The sequence below is a fragment of the Tauraco erythrolophus genome, chromosome 7 (assembly GCF_009769465.1).
Source record: "Tauraco erythrolophus isolate bTauEry1 chromosome 7, bTauEry1.pri, whole genome shotgun sequence".
Lineage (NCBI taxonomy): Eukaryota > Metazoa > Chordata > Aves > Musophagiformes > Musophagidae > Tauraco > Tauraco erythrolophus.
The window spans coordinates 50,530,662-50,545,688 of NC_141471.1; the positions used below are offsets into that span (position 1 = coordinate 50,530,662).

A 15,027-nucleotide genomic window follows, 5' to 3' on the forward strand; every position below is an offset into this window, starting at 1 on the left:
TGAAGGCACATACACCTTAAATGAAGGTTTACCTGCACAAGGGTTGCAGGCTCAGACCCAGCTTAAAGGACTCAGGGATTTTTTTAAGCAACTATGTTTAATTTTCTAACCAAAAGTTTCTCTTTCTGGATTCTAACTTTTACATTATTAGCCCTACTGCTCTAAAATGACCACTTACCTTCTTTAACTCTTCCTGAATACTTCTGCCATTTTCCTCTGAGGACAAATTCTCCTTATGGTTTTCAGGGTCTGTTCTAGGTTCTGACTCTTGTTCTTCACCAGAAGATGTTTCCTTGTCACTCATTTTAGCAGCGAGTTGAAATAACCTGGATTTAAGCTCCTCTTCCGTAAGGTCAGGCTTGATGTTATGATGCTGATCCTCACTGCTTATGTCTGTTTCTGATAAATCATCAAAATCCTACAAAGAAATTAGAAAAACAGTCTAATTACTGCATAGTTATAGAAAGGAAAACAAATAGCTTCCTAAAAAAGTATAGGTATGATCACTCTGCAGGGAAGGTGGAAAGAAGGCACACTAAGTGTGTTGATAAAAAAATGCCATGTCTTTACAGAGGAATGCCAGTAAAGCCACACCTGTTGGATTATATTCATCATTCCTGCTTCCTTTTATATTATGTAAAAAGGAACTATCAAAATGTATCTGTGTGCAACCAATGAAATAAAAGCCTAAATGGCACTTCCCATTCCCAGCACTGCACTGCTGTCACTCTCAGGCACGGTGCGGATAAAGACAGTGAAATGTGGGAATGAAATCACTTGTGATCTGGCTGCTGTGTCCAGCTTTCAGTTGAAAGCTGCACTCGAGTTCCCTGATGGCTGGCCTGGAGCATTATCCATGTTTTTCTATCCATGTTTTTCTTAAAGACGACCGGAAACAAGTTTTGAAAAATCTCTCTTTTATTACATGATGGTGCTTAAGATTTTCAGCTTTCTCAGTGATTATTTACATAAGTGGATCCTCTACACTGATGATTATTTTCCAAATGACAACCTTCTTGGAACAAGGTCAATCTTTAGGAGCACCTTCTTTTCTTAGTCTTGGGTCTTTAAAGGTGGGAAGTTCTCAGAGGCTCAGTTAAGTACAGTGGGTGTTACAGACTCGACCCTGACAAGTTGCTTACTTTGGAGGCTGAACAGAAGAAAAGCAAAATCCTTTGGAAGGATTACATGTTCCTGCCCAACATGTAATAATGTGGAAAGAGTTTTTTTTCCTTTTTTTTTTTTTCTTTTTTTTTTGTCAGCCCTTGCAGGAAATCAGAAAATATCTGATGGTTATGCCAAAAACTAATGCCCAGATACATACCAAGTTATTTTCTGGATCTGTGCTGTCTGATTAGGACCCAATTTCCCCTGTTTTCCACTACAGTCCCTGGAGAGAGACATCCATCTCCTAGAGCAACTTGCTCCATCCATAGTGTTAACTGCCTCCTGGAAATGCTCTTCTCTCCCTGCTGACTGCTAGGGGAGAGCTTAGAATACTTAGACACTTTGTTTAGTGCTTCAGTCAAGTGCATAAAGGTGGAATTAGGTGGTTTTAAAAGCGATGAATTCTTTGAAATGGAGCATAATCATGACAAAACTACCTGGAACGAGGCTATAAAGAACGCATTCTGGGACCCAGAAGCAGTAGGCACATTGCAGCAGGTCTAGGAGGATGATTTGGGTCAATTCTCAGATAGAAAGTTATTCCTATTTGCCTCATGCTCTCCTACCGCGACAGGACCAGACACTGCTGGAGAGACTAAAAGCTGTGTTCTCTCTATCATTCATTTGGAAATACGTGAAGAGAAGATATGCTTTGCACAGCTACTCTCTCTGCAGCCGCAGCAGCAGTATTTATGGATGGACCAATTACCTCCAGTGCTCACGGGAAACATTAGCTCTGACAACTCTCTTACAAACTCTACCCGCCAAACTGCTCTTAATGGATTGGCACATCACGTTCATAACGTCAGTCCTCATCTCTCATACAGTAAACCACACTATGTAGTGTCCAGCACTTTCACAGCTTTCTGGACAATTTTTGTCTGCAGTTACCTGTGAATCAATTACACAACTAAATTACTGCTTTGTAGCTCACCTCCAGGATGCAGAACACCCTTCTGGAAAATCAGGATTTGAAAGTACATGATTAACTATAACAGAAGTGGAACTACAGGCTTATGTGGAAATTTATTCTTTTCCCAAACAAACAGCTTTTGCAGAATAAAAAGCCTCTTCTGCCAAATGAACTTTGAAGTTGTTCTGAATAAGCTCAAGAACAAGATTCTAATCAGTGTGCTTCCACTTTAGTTTTATACTATGTTATAATATGCTTTTACATGCATTTAGAAGACTGATGTCATTTCATCTTTTTAACTAAAAATCTGTATTTATCATAACGGTGCTTCCTCAAATTATACCAAGAGATTTTTTCAGACATATCCTGAGTGTCATTCAACAACTCATTACAACTCCTGTCCAACAATCTGCTAATGAAAAATAGTCATGTATTGCTAAATTATGATAAAACAAAATCTGAAAGTTACTGCCGAATCAATCAGATCAACAATTTGTACCCAGGAGAAAACCAATCATAATTTATGGAATTTACAGTATAGAAAGCATGGCTAAACTGTGCACTTGTATTTTAGGAGAATAGTTTAGTGGAGATATATCTCATTACACTTGAGCTATTTATAGTTAGGTACCTAGTCTAAGCTAATTACTAGAAGTCCTCTTTACTTGAGTTACCTCTATTTATTTAATAGGTACCTTCAAAAACCTACTCTCGTCTCCCACAGCATGTGGTTTAGAATTACAAGACTTGCTAGTGAGCTCTGACAGCTCTGCACCAGGGCTGTGGGCTTCCTCTAGCAGTGTCACGGCAGGAAGAGTACAGTTTACCTTGGAGTCGAGTGTGCAAGGGAGAGAAGAAAAACCCATTCTATGCAGACACTTGAGCAGATCAAGTTTGTAAAGGCAAAAGTTTGCTATTCTTGTTTAAATAAGCTGACAAATATGTGTATAAAACCTAGCGGAGCAGTGCAGTGAGGGCGGTTGGCAGTCCAGAGGAGCAGGTTTTCCCACGTTTCCACCTCATGTTGTACCATGAAGTACTGATGGAGTTCACCTTGCAGGAAGACATGTGTGATTCTTCTGGAGGCTTCTTACATAGAACTGCTTAGCTCTAACCGCTTAGCAGCTACATCAAAGTAGCAATACACACATATTCTTGTGGAAAGCACCACCGGTTAATTTAAAGAATCCATATTGACATCAGCAGAATCAAAACTCCTCTTGATCCTGAAAATATACCAGTCTTCCTAAGACCACACATGGCAGCACCTTTTAGGTTGATCTCCACTGCCCCTATTCAACGCTCAGTGAAATTCTGTAGAGTCCTCCAGCTGACTTCCCATGCATTTTGGAGGAAGGCCTAGCAGGACAATACTGCTAATTTGCCCACCTTCAGCAGGATAAAAAATTGAGGATGTAGTTTTATGAAACAAGGTGAGCTAACATAACAACCTTGTGCTGCTGAAAGAGTCATCCTGTGCCTTCCTGCTGTTTACCTGATTGTGATGAGTTGTGTAGGCTTGGTAAAGGGGTCCAAAAACGTGCCAGAGCTGACAAGGGAGAGATGCTGGACCACGCTGGAGGCAGATGGAGGGAAGGCAGGAAGGCAGACAGGAAGGAGGCATTCCTCTTTTGGTAGCAGTAAGCTGCTATGTTACCTTAGCCACACTGTCACGCTGTTACCAAAAAGTTCCCAATTCTAGCTTATACTTTAACACATACAAAAGACACATCCTGCATGTCATTCAACAACTCATTACAATCCACGCCCAACAATCTGCTAATGAAACATAATCACATATCACTAACTTTTTGCTACTTTTTTTTTTTTAGCTTTTTGCTATGTTTGCCAGTACAGGTAAAAGTCATAAGCTGCCTTGGCATCCCTAGGGTTTTATTCCACATGAGCTAAATTTGCGTTATGAATACACATCCTTTCCTGGGGGAGAACTCACTTTGAGGGTATTGATTTTATTACAGCTGGATTCAGGTATTATTCATTTTTCTGCTTTTCAACCTCCTTACAAGGAGCAGGTAGAGTATTTACATTTGTAAGAGCTGTTAGTTCCTGCTTATATGCAGAGATAATGATATCCTACAATGCTATACTTTATGGTGTCTGCTACTGGTAGGCTGCTTGGCTTGTGTGTTGAGCTTTTCAGATGGTGGCAGTAAATTTGCAAGGAGATGATACCTCTTTCGTGGACTAACAAATTAAGAAATGCATTAGAAGCCATGACAACAACAAAAAATAATAAATACATTGAAAGGTACTATGATTATTATTTATTTAATAGATGCTATCTTAAACTTAATTATTCTTTACTGTTCATGCTTTGGCTCTATCTGATAAGTTCAATGACATCTTCACGTTTGTACAAATCATTGTGTAAATTCCAATTTGCACCTATCAGCAACGTATAATATGAACACCTGCAAACAAGAATAAAGGGCTCCTGCTTTACCTGAAAACAGAGCTTCACTAAGGGCCTGACAGTCACAAACTCAGTCTCATTAAAAGAAAATCAAGTGTTTCTAATGCAAGCATAAGTCTTTTAGCAGACAACCAACAGGGAAATACACCTTTCCTCAAACACACTGTCCAAATCCTTACATGCAAATGGCTCATAAGTCATTGTAATCTTAGTGAACAAAAAAAAAAAAAAGCTTCAAAATAAAGCAAGCAAACAAAGTACTGGCTTGGAAGCTCCAGAACCAAATCCATGTTATACTGTAAACTCTTGAGAGAAAGATCCATTCATATAGGAGACCAAAAATCAGAAACTACAGTTTTTAGGAGAAGACACAAATTGTGAGGTTTGCAGAGTTTCTCAGTGAGAGCCAGTGCAGTTTCAGGGCAGCTGTTTTCCATAAATACATCCCAAGCGCCATCCCGTGGGGACCGACAGTCCGACAGCACTCACTCCTTACCTGGCTGCAGGGCAGGAGAGCTGTAATTAACAGGTGGGGTCTCCTGATCAAAGAAGCAAACTCATAATGAGGGCACTTCCTTCACTTGAAGCAATTAAGCCACTCCACTTTCCATCAGAAATGTAAGAATGCAGCTAAAGTAAGCAAAATCTCCTCCTCTCAAAAAGATAATGAAATCAAACACAGTATTATTATTAATAATAATATAAATTATTAATATTATTAATAATAATGAAGCAGATAAGAGATTGGTGGTTTGAGTGGCAATCTCTAGTAAGAAGTTATAATTCAAAAAAGAACTATCATTAAAAGCAAGACTGCACTTCCCAAGCCAGGTTGCCCAGGAACATGTGTTCTGTGTTAAAGGAGCACTCAGGTTATGAGAAATTTATTACAGTAGGTTATCAGTTTTATCAGGACAGTTTTCCATACTTGCTTCATGACTATGTTTACAGTGTTTCTACAGGCAACCCAGTGAAACAGGTTGTTCTTTTACCTATCATAAAGTGGCAAAAAATTCTCCCCAAATACAGGACATCTTGATAATTGTTTTCAGGTTTCTCTTTTTAGGTCACTTCAGACCACACAATGAATTCTCAGTCACTAAATCAGCATTCCAGTGTTGAGTCTAAAATCCGTTTTAAAAAACTGCCACAGTATTATCCTAATCTAGGTACTGGATCTTGATTTAAAAATGCCTAATTCTTAATAGAAATTCAGTTATGAGTTATGACATAAGTACAATTGTTCCAGAATGCTACTGCTTAGAATTCTCTAGCCTTGGAGCAGGGAGAGAGGAAAGGGTCCGTTTTCATTTCACTGTGAGTGTCCGAGAGCAGCAAACAAGAAAATGACCGGCACTATTTGAAAATTAAAAAAGAAATCCTAACTTTTAGACTGCTAAACTGAAATCCTGTTCCACAATGCTGATGAAAACGTAAGTTAACGAATTGTCATGTTATTATTACAATGCAGTAAAATAAAGTTATTATTACAATACAATGAAAATAGGAAAAAGTATGTTTCTTTACTGTAATTTACATATGACCAGTTGTTCAGTATCTAACGCCTAGGTGCAATGTGGCTTAAAAGAGCATTTTGTATGGTTTCTGTAAACTCTGTATAACCTCAGCATGCAAAAATCTATGACTGCTTTAAGACCCCCACAATGAAGCTTCCTTTACGCTGACTGCAGTTCTCCATGCACCTACACTATCATTTTCTACAAACTGTTTACATGTAGGGCTCTCTCTGCTGCAGCCTCAATCATTTTACCCAGATCAATATATTACTCTGGGTATTATATGAAACCTTGACATCCCTTTAATCTAATTTTTCTAAGCAATATAAATGATGTCTGGCTAATTTATTATCATACTTTAAATCATATTCCTTATGCTCACGATCATTTTAATTGCTCCCTAGAATTGCTCAACCATGCAACATCCTTGCTATAAACTGTAGCAGCCAGTCCATTTCTGCTCCCAGCAGCGCTCATGTACAAGAGGCTGGAGTAACAGTTCTCTGAATGTGGGCACTGGCTGTCAAATCAGCCACTGGGTGCGTGTGGATGTCCAAACGCAAACTAAATGTATGCAAACCCATCCATACATAAACTTCCTAGTGAGAATTTCACTGCTTTAGAAACAGTAGTGTGATCTGGAGGCAGCGTGCCTCTGCCTGCCCCACTGTGACAGAGAGAGCAGGACAGCAGGAACAGTCCTGTAGCCTCAGGGGTAAAATGAAGGGGAGAACGGGTCAGAATCCCAAACCTTGCATTTTTGAGCACAACAGAGAGGTATAACTAGCACTTAAGATGCAAAGCAATTCACAAGAGAGTCGGAAAGAACAATAATTTTCTGCAACAGCTTGCACTCTGAAGCACACGCTAAGCTGCTGAAAGACGCCATCATGTATGTCTGGAAGCACCCTGTCTTTCTGTGTTTCACTGGAGGAACATCTCCAGGACATCTTCCCTGTGAGCTCTGCTCTTCTATACTCTGCAGAGCAGTAGTAACCTGAAAGCTACAATATGAATACACAGACACACATAGACACACAGAACATGCATAAATACGCAAAGCCAGAGAGGGAAATGCAGAAGTTGATGTACAAAATATGGTCTTTGTGTAGTCCCTGGAAAGTCCTGTAGTTCTTCTGCCTGATGTTCTAAGAGGTCATTAATGGCCACTGACATGGTGTTAGAGCACATTCATACATAACTTCCCTTCAACAACTGTATTCTATAAATGTTTGAGGATGTTAGTATAAATGAATCAGTACAAAACACCCACACTTGTCTCCTAAAATAGATAGAATAGATACAGAATTAACAATAGTTTACCCAGCATTAAAAACCTGCTGAAATCCTAGAATCCTAATCTTGGCTTACAATCAGCTGTACTGACGTCTTTCTGTGGAAAATACAGGCTGGTAGCATAAGCAAAGAAAAACAATTCCAGGTGTCCTAAAATTGCTCAGATGGCTTTAAAGACTGGATCAGGTTGCTTGTAGTCAGAGATATAAGGAGAAGACAGCACTTAACTCCTTGCTTCAGGCTTACCATTACCCCACTGCAGCAACGATGCAGCTACAGGATTTGAGAGGGGTAGGACAAGGGAAACAGAACTGGACAAGGGGTCAGTACTCTCATCCAGCTGAGTAATTAGTTAGAAGTGTGCTTGTACTGCTAAAAAAGTTTTAGAGGACAACTAGATCCCTTATGTAATATCAGTCCTAGGCCTGGAAAAACTTCAAACAGACTTCTTCGCTTTCTGGTTGTCCCACACTTGTTAAAAGAAATGTTTGTGGAGTGCTTTGCTCTCTTCGCGTTGTATGATCAGTTATTCCAAGTTTGAGCTGTTATGTTCTGTTTGTTTTGTTTTTCTTTTTTTTTTTAATCAAATGACAGATTATTTAAATGGAAGTAGTTTGTAAACACTTTCCCTCAAGTGTTTACACCTTACCAGGTGACCAATTAAAAGCAGACATCACTTGGACCCTATTTCAGACACAGCCCTTCCTGAATTTCTGCTGCTCATTAGCTTTATCCCTTACCAGGACATTTGCAAACAGCACACAGAAGATTCCCAGAAATATGAGTTACTTCTTATTCCAAGAGCAAAGGAGTTAAAAACAAAACCCAATGCAACAGAACTGGTAATTAATCAACATTTGTTAGCTGTTGGCAAATCATGACTTTTTTTTTTGAAAGCACTGTTAATGTCATTGATCAGATGGAAGTGGCATATCTGAGAAAGAGGCAAAGCCTGTTCATGGTCTATGTAGCACTTTACCTTTTCCTCTTCTCAGTTACAAGGCATGAGGAGGATAAGGCTTGCAAGAACACTCCACCTTCCACTCACACATGTTTTTGCCAGTGCAGCTCAATTAGTTTTGCCCAGCTCTTTTTGAGATGGCATTCGATACACTCGAACGCAATTACCTGACTTAAATTCATCTCGTTGGTTTTTGTGTGATTTTTTCCTTCACATAATTCTTCAGAAATCGCTTTGTTCTTCCTCCACCTTCTTGATCTCTTTTCTGAATCATACTGGACTTCTTCAGCCTCACTGCTGTCTGAGTACTCCAAGCTGGTTGCCTGTGGATTGAAATTTACATCCAGTTCTCCATGGAAATGTTTTTTTTCCATTCTGGGCATATCACTGTGAGTTCTGCTTTGTAACCAGAGAAGTTTGCTAGGTCCTTTAGTTTCCTGGGAAGAGTTTACTGAAGATGTTTCAGAATCGGAGAACAGTGTCTCAGTATTGGTGTATAACCCAGAGGAAGGGGAGGTCGCTGCCCGGTACTGGTCATTGCTATAAACCCATTCAGTACCGTACTGGGAACTGGTATAGTAGAAATCGTCTGGTAATTGCCGAGGTCTCCGACGCAGCTTGTTCAAGGCTACGTTCCAGTCATAGTCATCCTCACTGTCTGAGCCCATCTCATCATAGGCAGACACAATGCTGGATTCATTCTCCAAAGCTTCAAACACTTGACTCTTTGGTTTGGCGAGCATTCGAGGACGAGGCAGAGCAACATTCTGCAGAGCTACCCAGTTTCCATCAGTGCTTTGAAAAACAGAAGGTGGATCTATGAAAACAAAACAAGAACAATTTTCGCTATGTGACCACAGGGTGAAAGGCTCACTTTACTTGCCAGTTTGCAATCAACTGGCCACAAATTGGAGGGTTCAGCAAAACTAATGAACAAATGCAACTGTTGCTGCTACATGAATTCTCTCATGTTGTGAGCCATGCTGCTGTTCTCCTTTTAATCAGAAGCCACAACTTAAAAGTCATGGTGATGACTACTTAGAATGTGAAAGTACTTAGACCAACCCTTTTTGCTAAAAGAATTATTAGGAAAGGCTGAGGAACATCAGTACACAGACATGCACAAATCCTGTGTTTTGCAAATGTCTTCAATTCTACGTGCAGTTCTGGTCCCCCTTCTTGAAAATAAAAGAAGGAAAAACAATCAGACAAGAGCAACAAAGGTTGCACCAGGTTCTGAAACAGCTTCCATTCAAGGAATGATTAAGTAAGCCAGAGCTCTGATGTCTGGAGAAGACTGAGAGGATATACACTAAAAGAGATGGGGGAATCTCTTCTAATCTAACTACTAGAGGACATCAAGTGAAACTAGTGAAATCAAGATTCAAAACAAACAAAAGAAAGAAGTGGGAAGTAATGGGTATTAGACCTGTGGAGCTTCTTGCCTAAGGGTGTTATGGATGCTAGAAATTAATCTGGGATAAAACAGAGATGGCTTTGGACATGGAAGAGAAATCCACTGAGGTTTCCTAAATACAGGAAACCACTTCTAGCTGAGGCAGTCATGAAGCTCAAAGTTCTGGTGGGTCAGAGCCTACTCAGAGGCAGCATGAAAAATACTTGCTTCCTCCTAATCTTTCCTAGGCTCTTGCTTATGGTTACTGTTGCTGCTGCTGTTGTATCCTAGACTGAATGCACTTTTTGTCTGACCCACGTACTGCTGCTCTTGTATTCTTAAGCTCTTTCAGAGTATGTTTTACAACTCCGACAGAAAAATAGAAGCCACAAATATGGTCCAAAAGTGCTGTGTAACTCACAGAATTGTATTTCTTCTAAGCTTAGATTCCATTTCCAGTCACACTTGAAAAGTTTGTTCATGGGAAATGTGAATATGTGATGACTCTACCTCCCACAGCTGTTGAATAAATATATAAAGCCATGAAGTTACACAGAAATCTCAGCCTACTGAATGAACTTTTCAGCCTTATGGATTCCTTCCATGGGTTCGAATTTGCCATTTCCAGAAAACTGTAGAAATACTTATTATAAACTATTGGTTTTCTAAAACTGTAAACAGAACATCTCTATTTAAAACAGAACATAACTACACACTCGATAATGTTGTAGATGATACTCAAGCACCTTGCATGATATGACTGCAAATACTTGGAGCTCAAGAAGATGACTTTTTCCCTGGAAGAACATAAGTATGCAGTAAAAAGGTGTGCTCAGATTTAAAAAAAAAGTCTGTAGTGTTCTACCACCAACAAAACACCTCCACAAAAATGAAACATGATGCAAGATTTAGAACAGTTTTTGTATTTATTACTTGTTTGAGTCCTTTTGGCTTGCTTTCGCTTCCTTAATTTCATGCCAATTCAAAGAACTTGAGAAAACACTTTACTGAAGTCATTCTTACTCGTGCTTAAAAATAAATCAAAATAGTAATAGTTTTCTTGTAGCAGCGACCAGCTGAGTATACAACTGAAGTCAGGTTCATAGGGAGATCTAACAACTCTTCATTGTAACACCTGATTTGGGAGGAAACAAGAATACAAGCCATCAAGCACAAGGAACTTCTGCTTGTTCACTTCTCCAACTATGCTCACTAATCTAAGTATAGGATTCTCTTAAGAGAAAAGGACCTTTCCTTAAACACGTTGATCCTTCAAACAAAGCAAACAGCTCTGCAAGATGTAAATCTCCAACATGAACTGAATTCAGCTGCACCACATTACACAAACATCATGCAGTGGAGTGCTACATCGTTAACGCTTTTCTCTCTCCCAAACCATATCCCCTTATTTTGTTTAGCAAGAACACAGAAGATTCAGTCAAACACCCTCTGTTAACTGAAGAAAGGGCAGGATAGTAGTTGATTACATCTTAGAGGCTAGGCAGGGTGGAAAGGAAAGTCACCAAGAACTTTATATTGAGAAAGCTGACCCAGTTTTATCTCGGCTTCAAGTAATGTCAAATGCTCCCTTTCTGATTTTCCAAACCAAAGTCACTTAACTTGAAAAAATGGATTTTGCACACAATTCTTTGGGTATACACTATAAATTATCCATGTGAAAATGAATATAAATGTAAGAAGTCTCATTATGAAACTATTGGTAAAGGGGAAAAAAAGTACTAACTCATGATTTGGCTCTTGAGTAATCATTTAAACCAGCGCAAACCGTAATCAAAATGAATTGTGAACTGCTTTTCGGCTACATGACTAAAAAGCCCATTGATGTTACCATTCCAAATTCTTGGCTGAGATTTCTTTCATTTTCTGTATCCTAATACAGAGCTGCTTGCTACTACCATAGGTGAGATCATATTTACACAAATCAGCACCATCAGGAATTTACTATAAGCTCAATAGGCACCACAATTTCATCATAAATGTGGTTCTTAGATGAAAGAAGCAGAACAAATCCTCTGAGTAGAGCACCTGAAAAGAAACTGGGTCAATTTGTCATTCTGCTATGCTTAAGCAATTGTTAAGTACTAAATCGCTCAACAGTTGAATTCAATGGGATTGAAGTGGGTTCTTAAATTTAAGCACCCAATTAACTGCTTTACTGAAAATAGGCCTTGCACTAAAATGCCCAGGAGAACAACACTTCTCACAGGGGGTGAAATGAACAGCTCATGAAGTAATGCATACTTAGTTAAGTCAGATTTTAGCACTACTTTACTATCACCTTCTTTTTGGGGGGAGGAGGTATCTAATTTTCGGTCTCACAGGTTATCAACTTGCATTACAGATAAATGAATCCAACTGATGGGCAGCTGCCATCCCTGGTCCCCACTATATCCAGATATATCTTGGCTGCTTCTGCTTGCCAGTGCCTATGAGCCAGCTGTGAGAATTACAGCACCAGTAAACTCACCCTACAGAAGAGAAGTTTTCTGCTAGTTTAGCTTCATGAAGCAATTTGCTACAGAGTTCAGATGGGCTCTGCAGTTGTTACAAGAGACGAAGCAGAAAAAGCAGACTCTGTCGTGGGAGGACAACAGCAGCAGATATGTTAGCTTTGCTGTTCCACATCACCTGGGGCCAGGGGCTGCTGCTGCAGTGAGCAGCTCAGCCTTTCCCCTTTGTGCAGCTGTGGGGATGAAAACTAACCAGTTCTTCTGTGCAGCAGTTGTCTGGTGCTATGCTCCTGTAGCTTCATGAACACTACAGCCAGAACAAGACAGGCGGTGGAAATGGGACCCCTTCAAGAGCAGGAATTATCTTCTTCAATGACAGTCTGAACTTAATGTCATCTTGAAGCAAGCAAGGAATTGCCTTCTATCCCAGGGTGCTGATTCAGGAATGGGGCTGACTTGGGAAGCTACTCACCATACACATTCACATCCATACCTAACGCACAGAAAGACAGAGGACACAGATCTAGGGGACCTGCTGGTCTGTGAAGTTCCTACTCATATAGCTTCCTCAAAATTGTGTCAAAGCAGGAGTTAGTAGGGCTGCACAGAACACTGCATTGGTGAATTCATTGGAATTGAAAATAAAGGTGCAGGGGGGAATCCTAAATGTGAATTATTTCATTGTTTGGTTCACTATGTAACCTCATGAACAGTTAACTGTGCAACAGAAGGGAGACTATGGGCAGCTGCAAACTCTTTAAACTGGAGGACAGATAACTAGGTGACAACACAGGGCCCTTGGGTTCTTATGTTTTAGAAGCTCTGAAATGCATCCAAATTAGATGTTTAATGTTTCCTAACAGTCCAAAATCAACTCCCCAAAGGCCCAAATTTTGAATCTTTTCTTGGGGGGAAAAAAAAGCTAAGATAAACAATGACACAGCCCAATGAATTCATGACATCCAGCATCACCAAACAGACATTTTTACATGTGAGCCCTGCAAACACTGAGGTCTGCAGAAATTTCTTGGTGATGGTACTTGCTTTAAGTCGTATTTATTCCACATGCAAGTGAGAACCAAAAGAAGAATCATAGTCGTACTAGAAATATTTACTTGTTTCATTTAGCCTGTCCACACTTTTCCAGCTGGGTAACACAGAGAGCTTGCGTTCCTTCTCTTTCCTGAATTGTCCTTTTTGCTGCTTCCAAAGAGCCTCAGTCACAGACGATGCAGGGTCTAGTCCTTTACTGGGCATATCTTCACTAGCCAGGGAGAATGCAGACTGAGACCTCTGTGGGAATAGAAGTCAAAGAGCATAATTTAAAAATAGAAATACTTAATTATCAAACTCTTTACCATAATTAGTATGAGTATTCAGTTGCCCATGGAAGTGTGGAATCTGCTAGCATCCAGAAATGGAATTTAATGAGTTCAAAATAATTGTTTCAGCACTAGATTACTTATTTATGCACATTGCAGATGCTATGCAAGGAGGCAGGAAATTGTTTACACTACCACAGACCAGATGGAAAGAAATAATTCAGGTGAAGTTGTTAGGTATGTGCTTGGTGAGGACTGATATTTAACAGCTTCGACTCAAGCTCGCCAGAAAGACATCCCATTGTGGTGAGACATGATGATCTATTGTTGGCTCAACAGGCCATCTGGTGTAACAATTTGCAGAATTAAAAAATTTAAAAAAAGTAAACAAACAGCTTGTTCCCCAGAAATAGATATGCAATTCAACTGATTTTAATGCTGAATTCATTTGTTTGCTAGGATATACACATCACACAGTACACTGGGCAGTTTTATAGACAATTGCACATCTAATGGTTTCTAGCAGGGTCACATTTCAAGTAAAAATGAGGTAAAATACTGTTGTAATCACTAATGAGCTCTGATTACTACTGTGGGGAAGGTGCTGTCCTTTGGATCTGCATAAATAGATCAGACATTTTAGTTTTGACTTAGGCACTCGGGTCGGTTACGGAAGTCATGTTTAAATTTGGCCAGATTTTAAAACACTATGAAAGCTGGTAGTGTCCTGCTGATCTCAGAACTCACTCTTACATACCAAATCACATATATAATTCTAGAAACAAGGTAGCGGCAGCTTGAGCCAAGTTTTAACATCTGGCTGACACTTTTGCTGCAGCACAAGTTATTTTATTTTTAATTATTAACTTTGCTTTGATGACAGTATGTGCTCAGGAAGCTTGAATGGCAAAGAAAATCACATTTTTCAAATGACAATTAGCTTTTTTCCCATAACTTTTTACCACTCAAACCCTCTGTCCTGGCCTTCATAACAGAGTCGGCAAAAGACTGCCTGTTATACATCAAGGTTTCATTAAGAAGTATGCTTTCAAGTGGCTCAGCTTCTTTACGCAGGCGAAGTTGGCACTCTCAAATCTTCGTACATTTTAACTGATGTTCAAATTAAAAATAATTAACTAAAGTTGCTAATCTCAAAAAAGCCAGTCTTTGCCTGCATCAGAGCTCTGCTTTGCACTGGTGCAGATGAGGAAAAGGATAACTTGACTTTCAGTTATTTTCAAGTCCCTTCAGTTCCCAGGACAGCATAAGGATCATTGGGAGTGCTGCTGGCTTGAAAGCAACACTTACACCCTTTTCTGGCTGCACCTCCTGAAAACCTCCTGTGTGGGATCCTGTACCATGCCAGAAGATTTAATTAACTACAAATCTTCCTGTATCCTTGGCTCAGCAGTGTGATTTCACAACAGATTCAGTAAAAAGAAACACAACCAAGCATCGTGGTTTAGTTTGGCTCCCGAACTTCGGAGGAAAAGCCAAAATTATTGCCCTAGAATCAAATATTTTCTGTAACTGCAATGACCGCATAACTT

At 39.7% G+C, this 15,027-nt stretch overlaps 1 protein-coding gene across 4 annotated transcripts in view; it reads right to left on the reverse strand.

The window, feature by feature from the left end:
• MYRIP (myosin VIIA and Rab interacting protein) overlaps nt 1-15,027 on the reverse strand; it is a 225,352-nt gene that overhangs the window by 23,948 nt on the left and 186,377 nt on the right. For all 4 annotated transcript variants that reach the window (XM_086614713.1, XM_086614712.1, XM_086614711.1 and 1 more), the window contains 3 exons: nt 13,271-13,448; nt 8,456-9,105; nt 179-418 (listed from right to left, as the gene is read on the reverse strand). In XM_086614713.1, the coding sequence (XP_086470839.1) occupies nt 179-418; nt 8,456-9,105; nt 13,271-13,448 (1,068 nt within the window). The remainder of the gene's footprint in view (nt 1-178; nt 419-8,455; nt 9,106-13,270; nt 13,449-15,027) is intronic.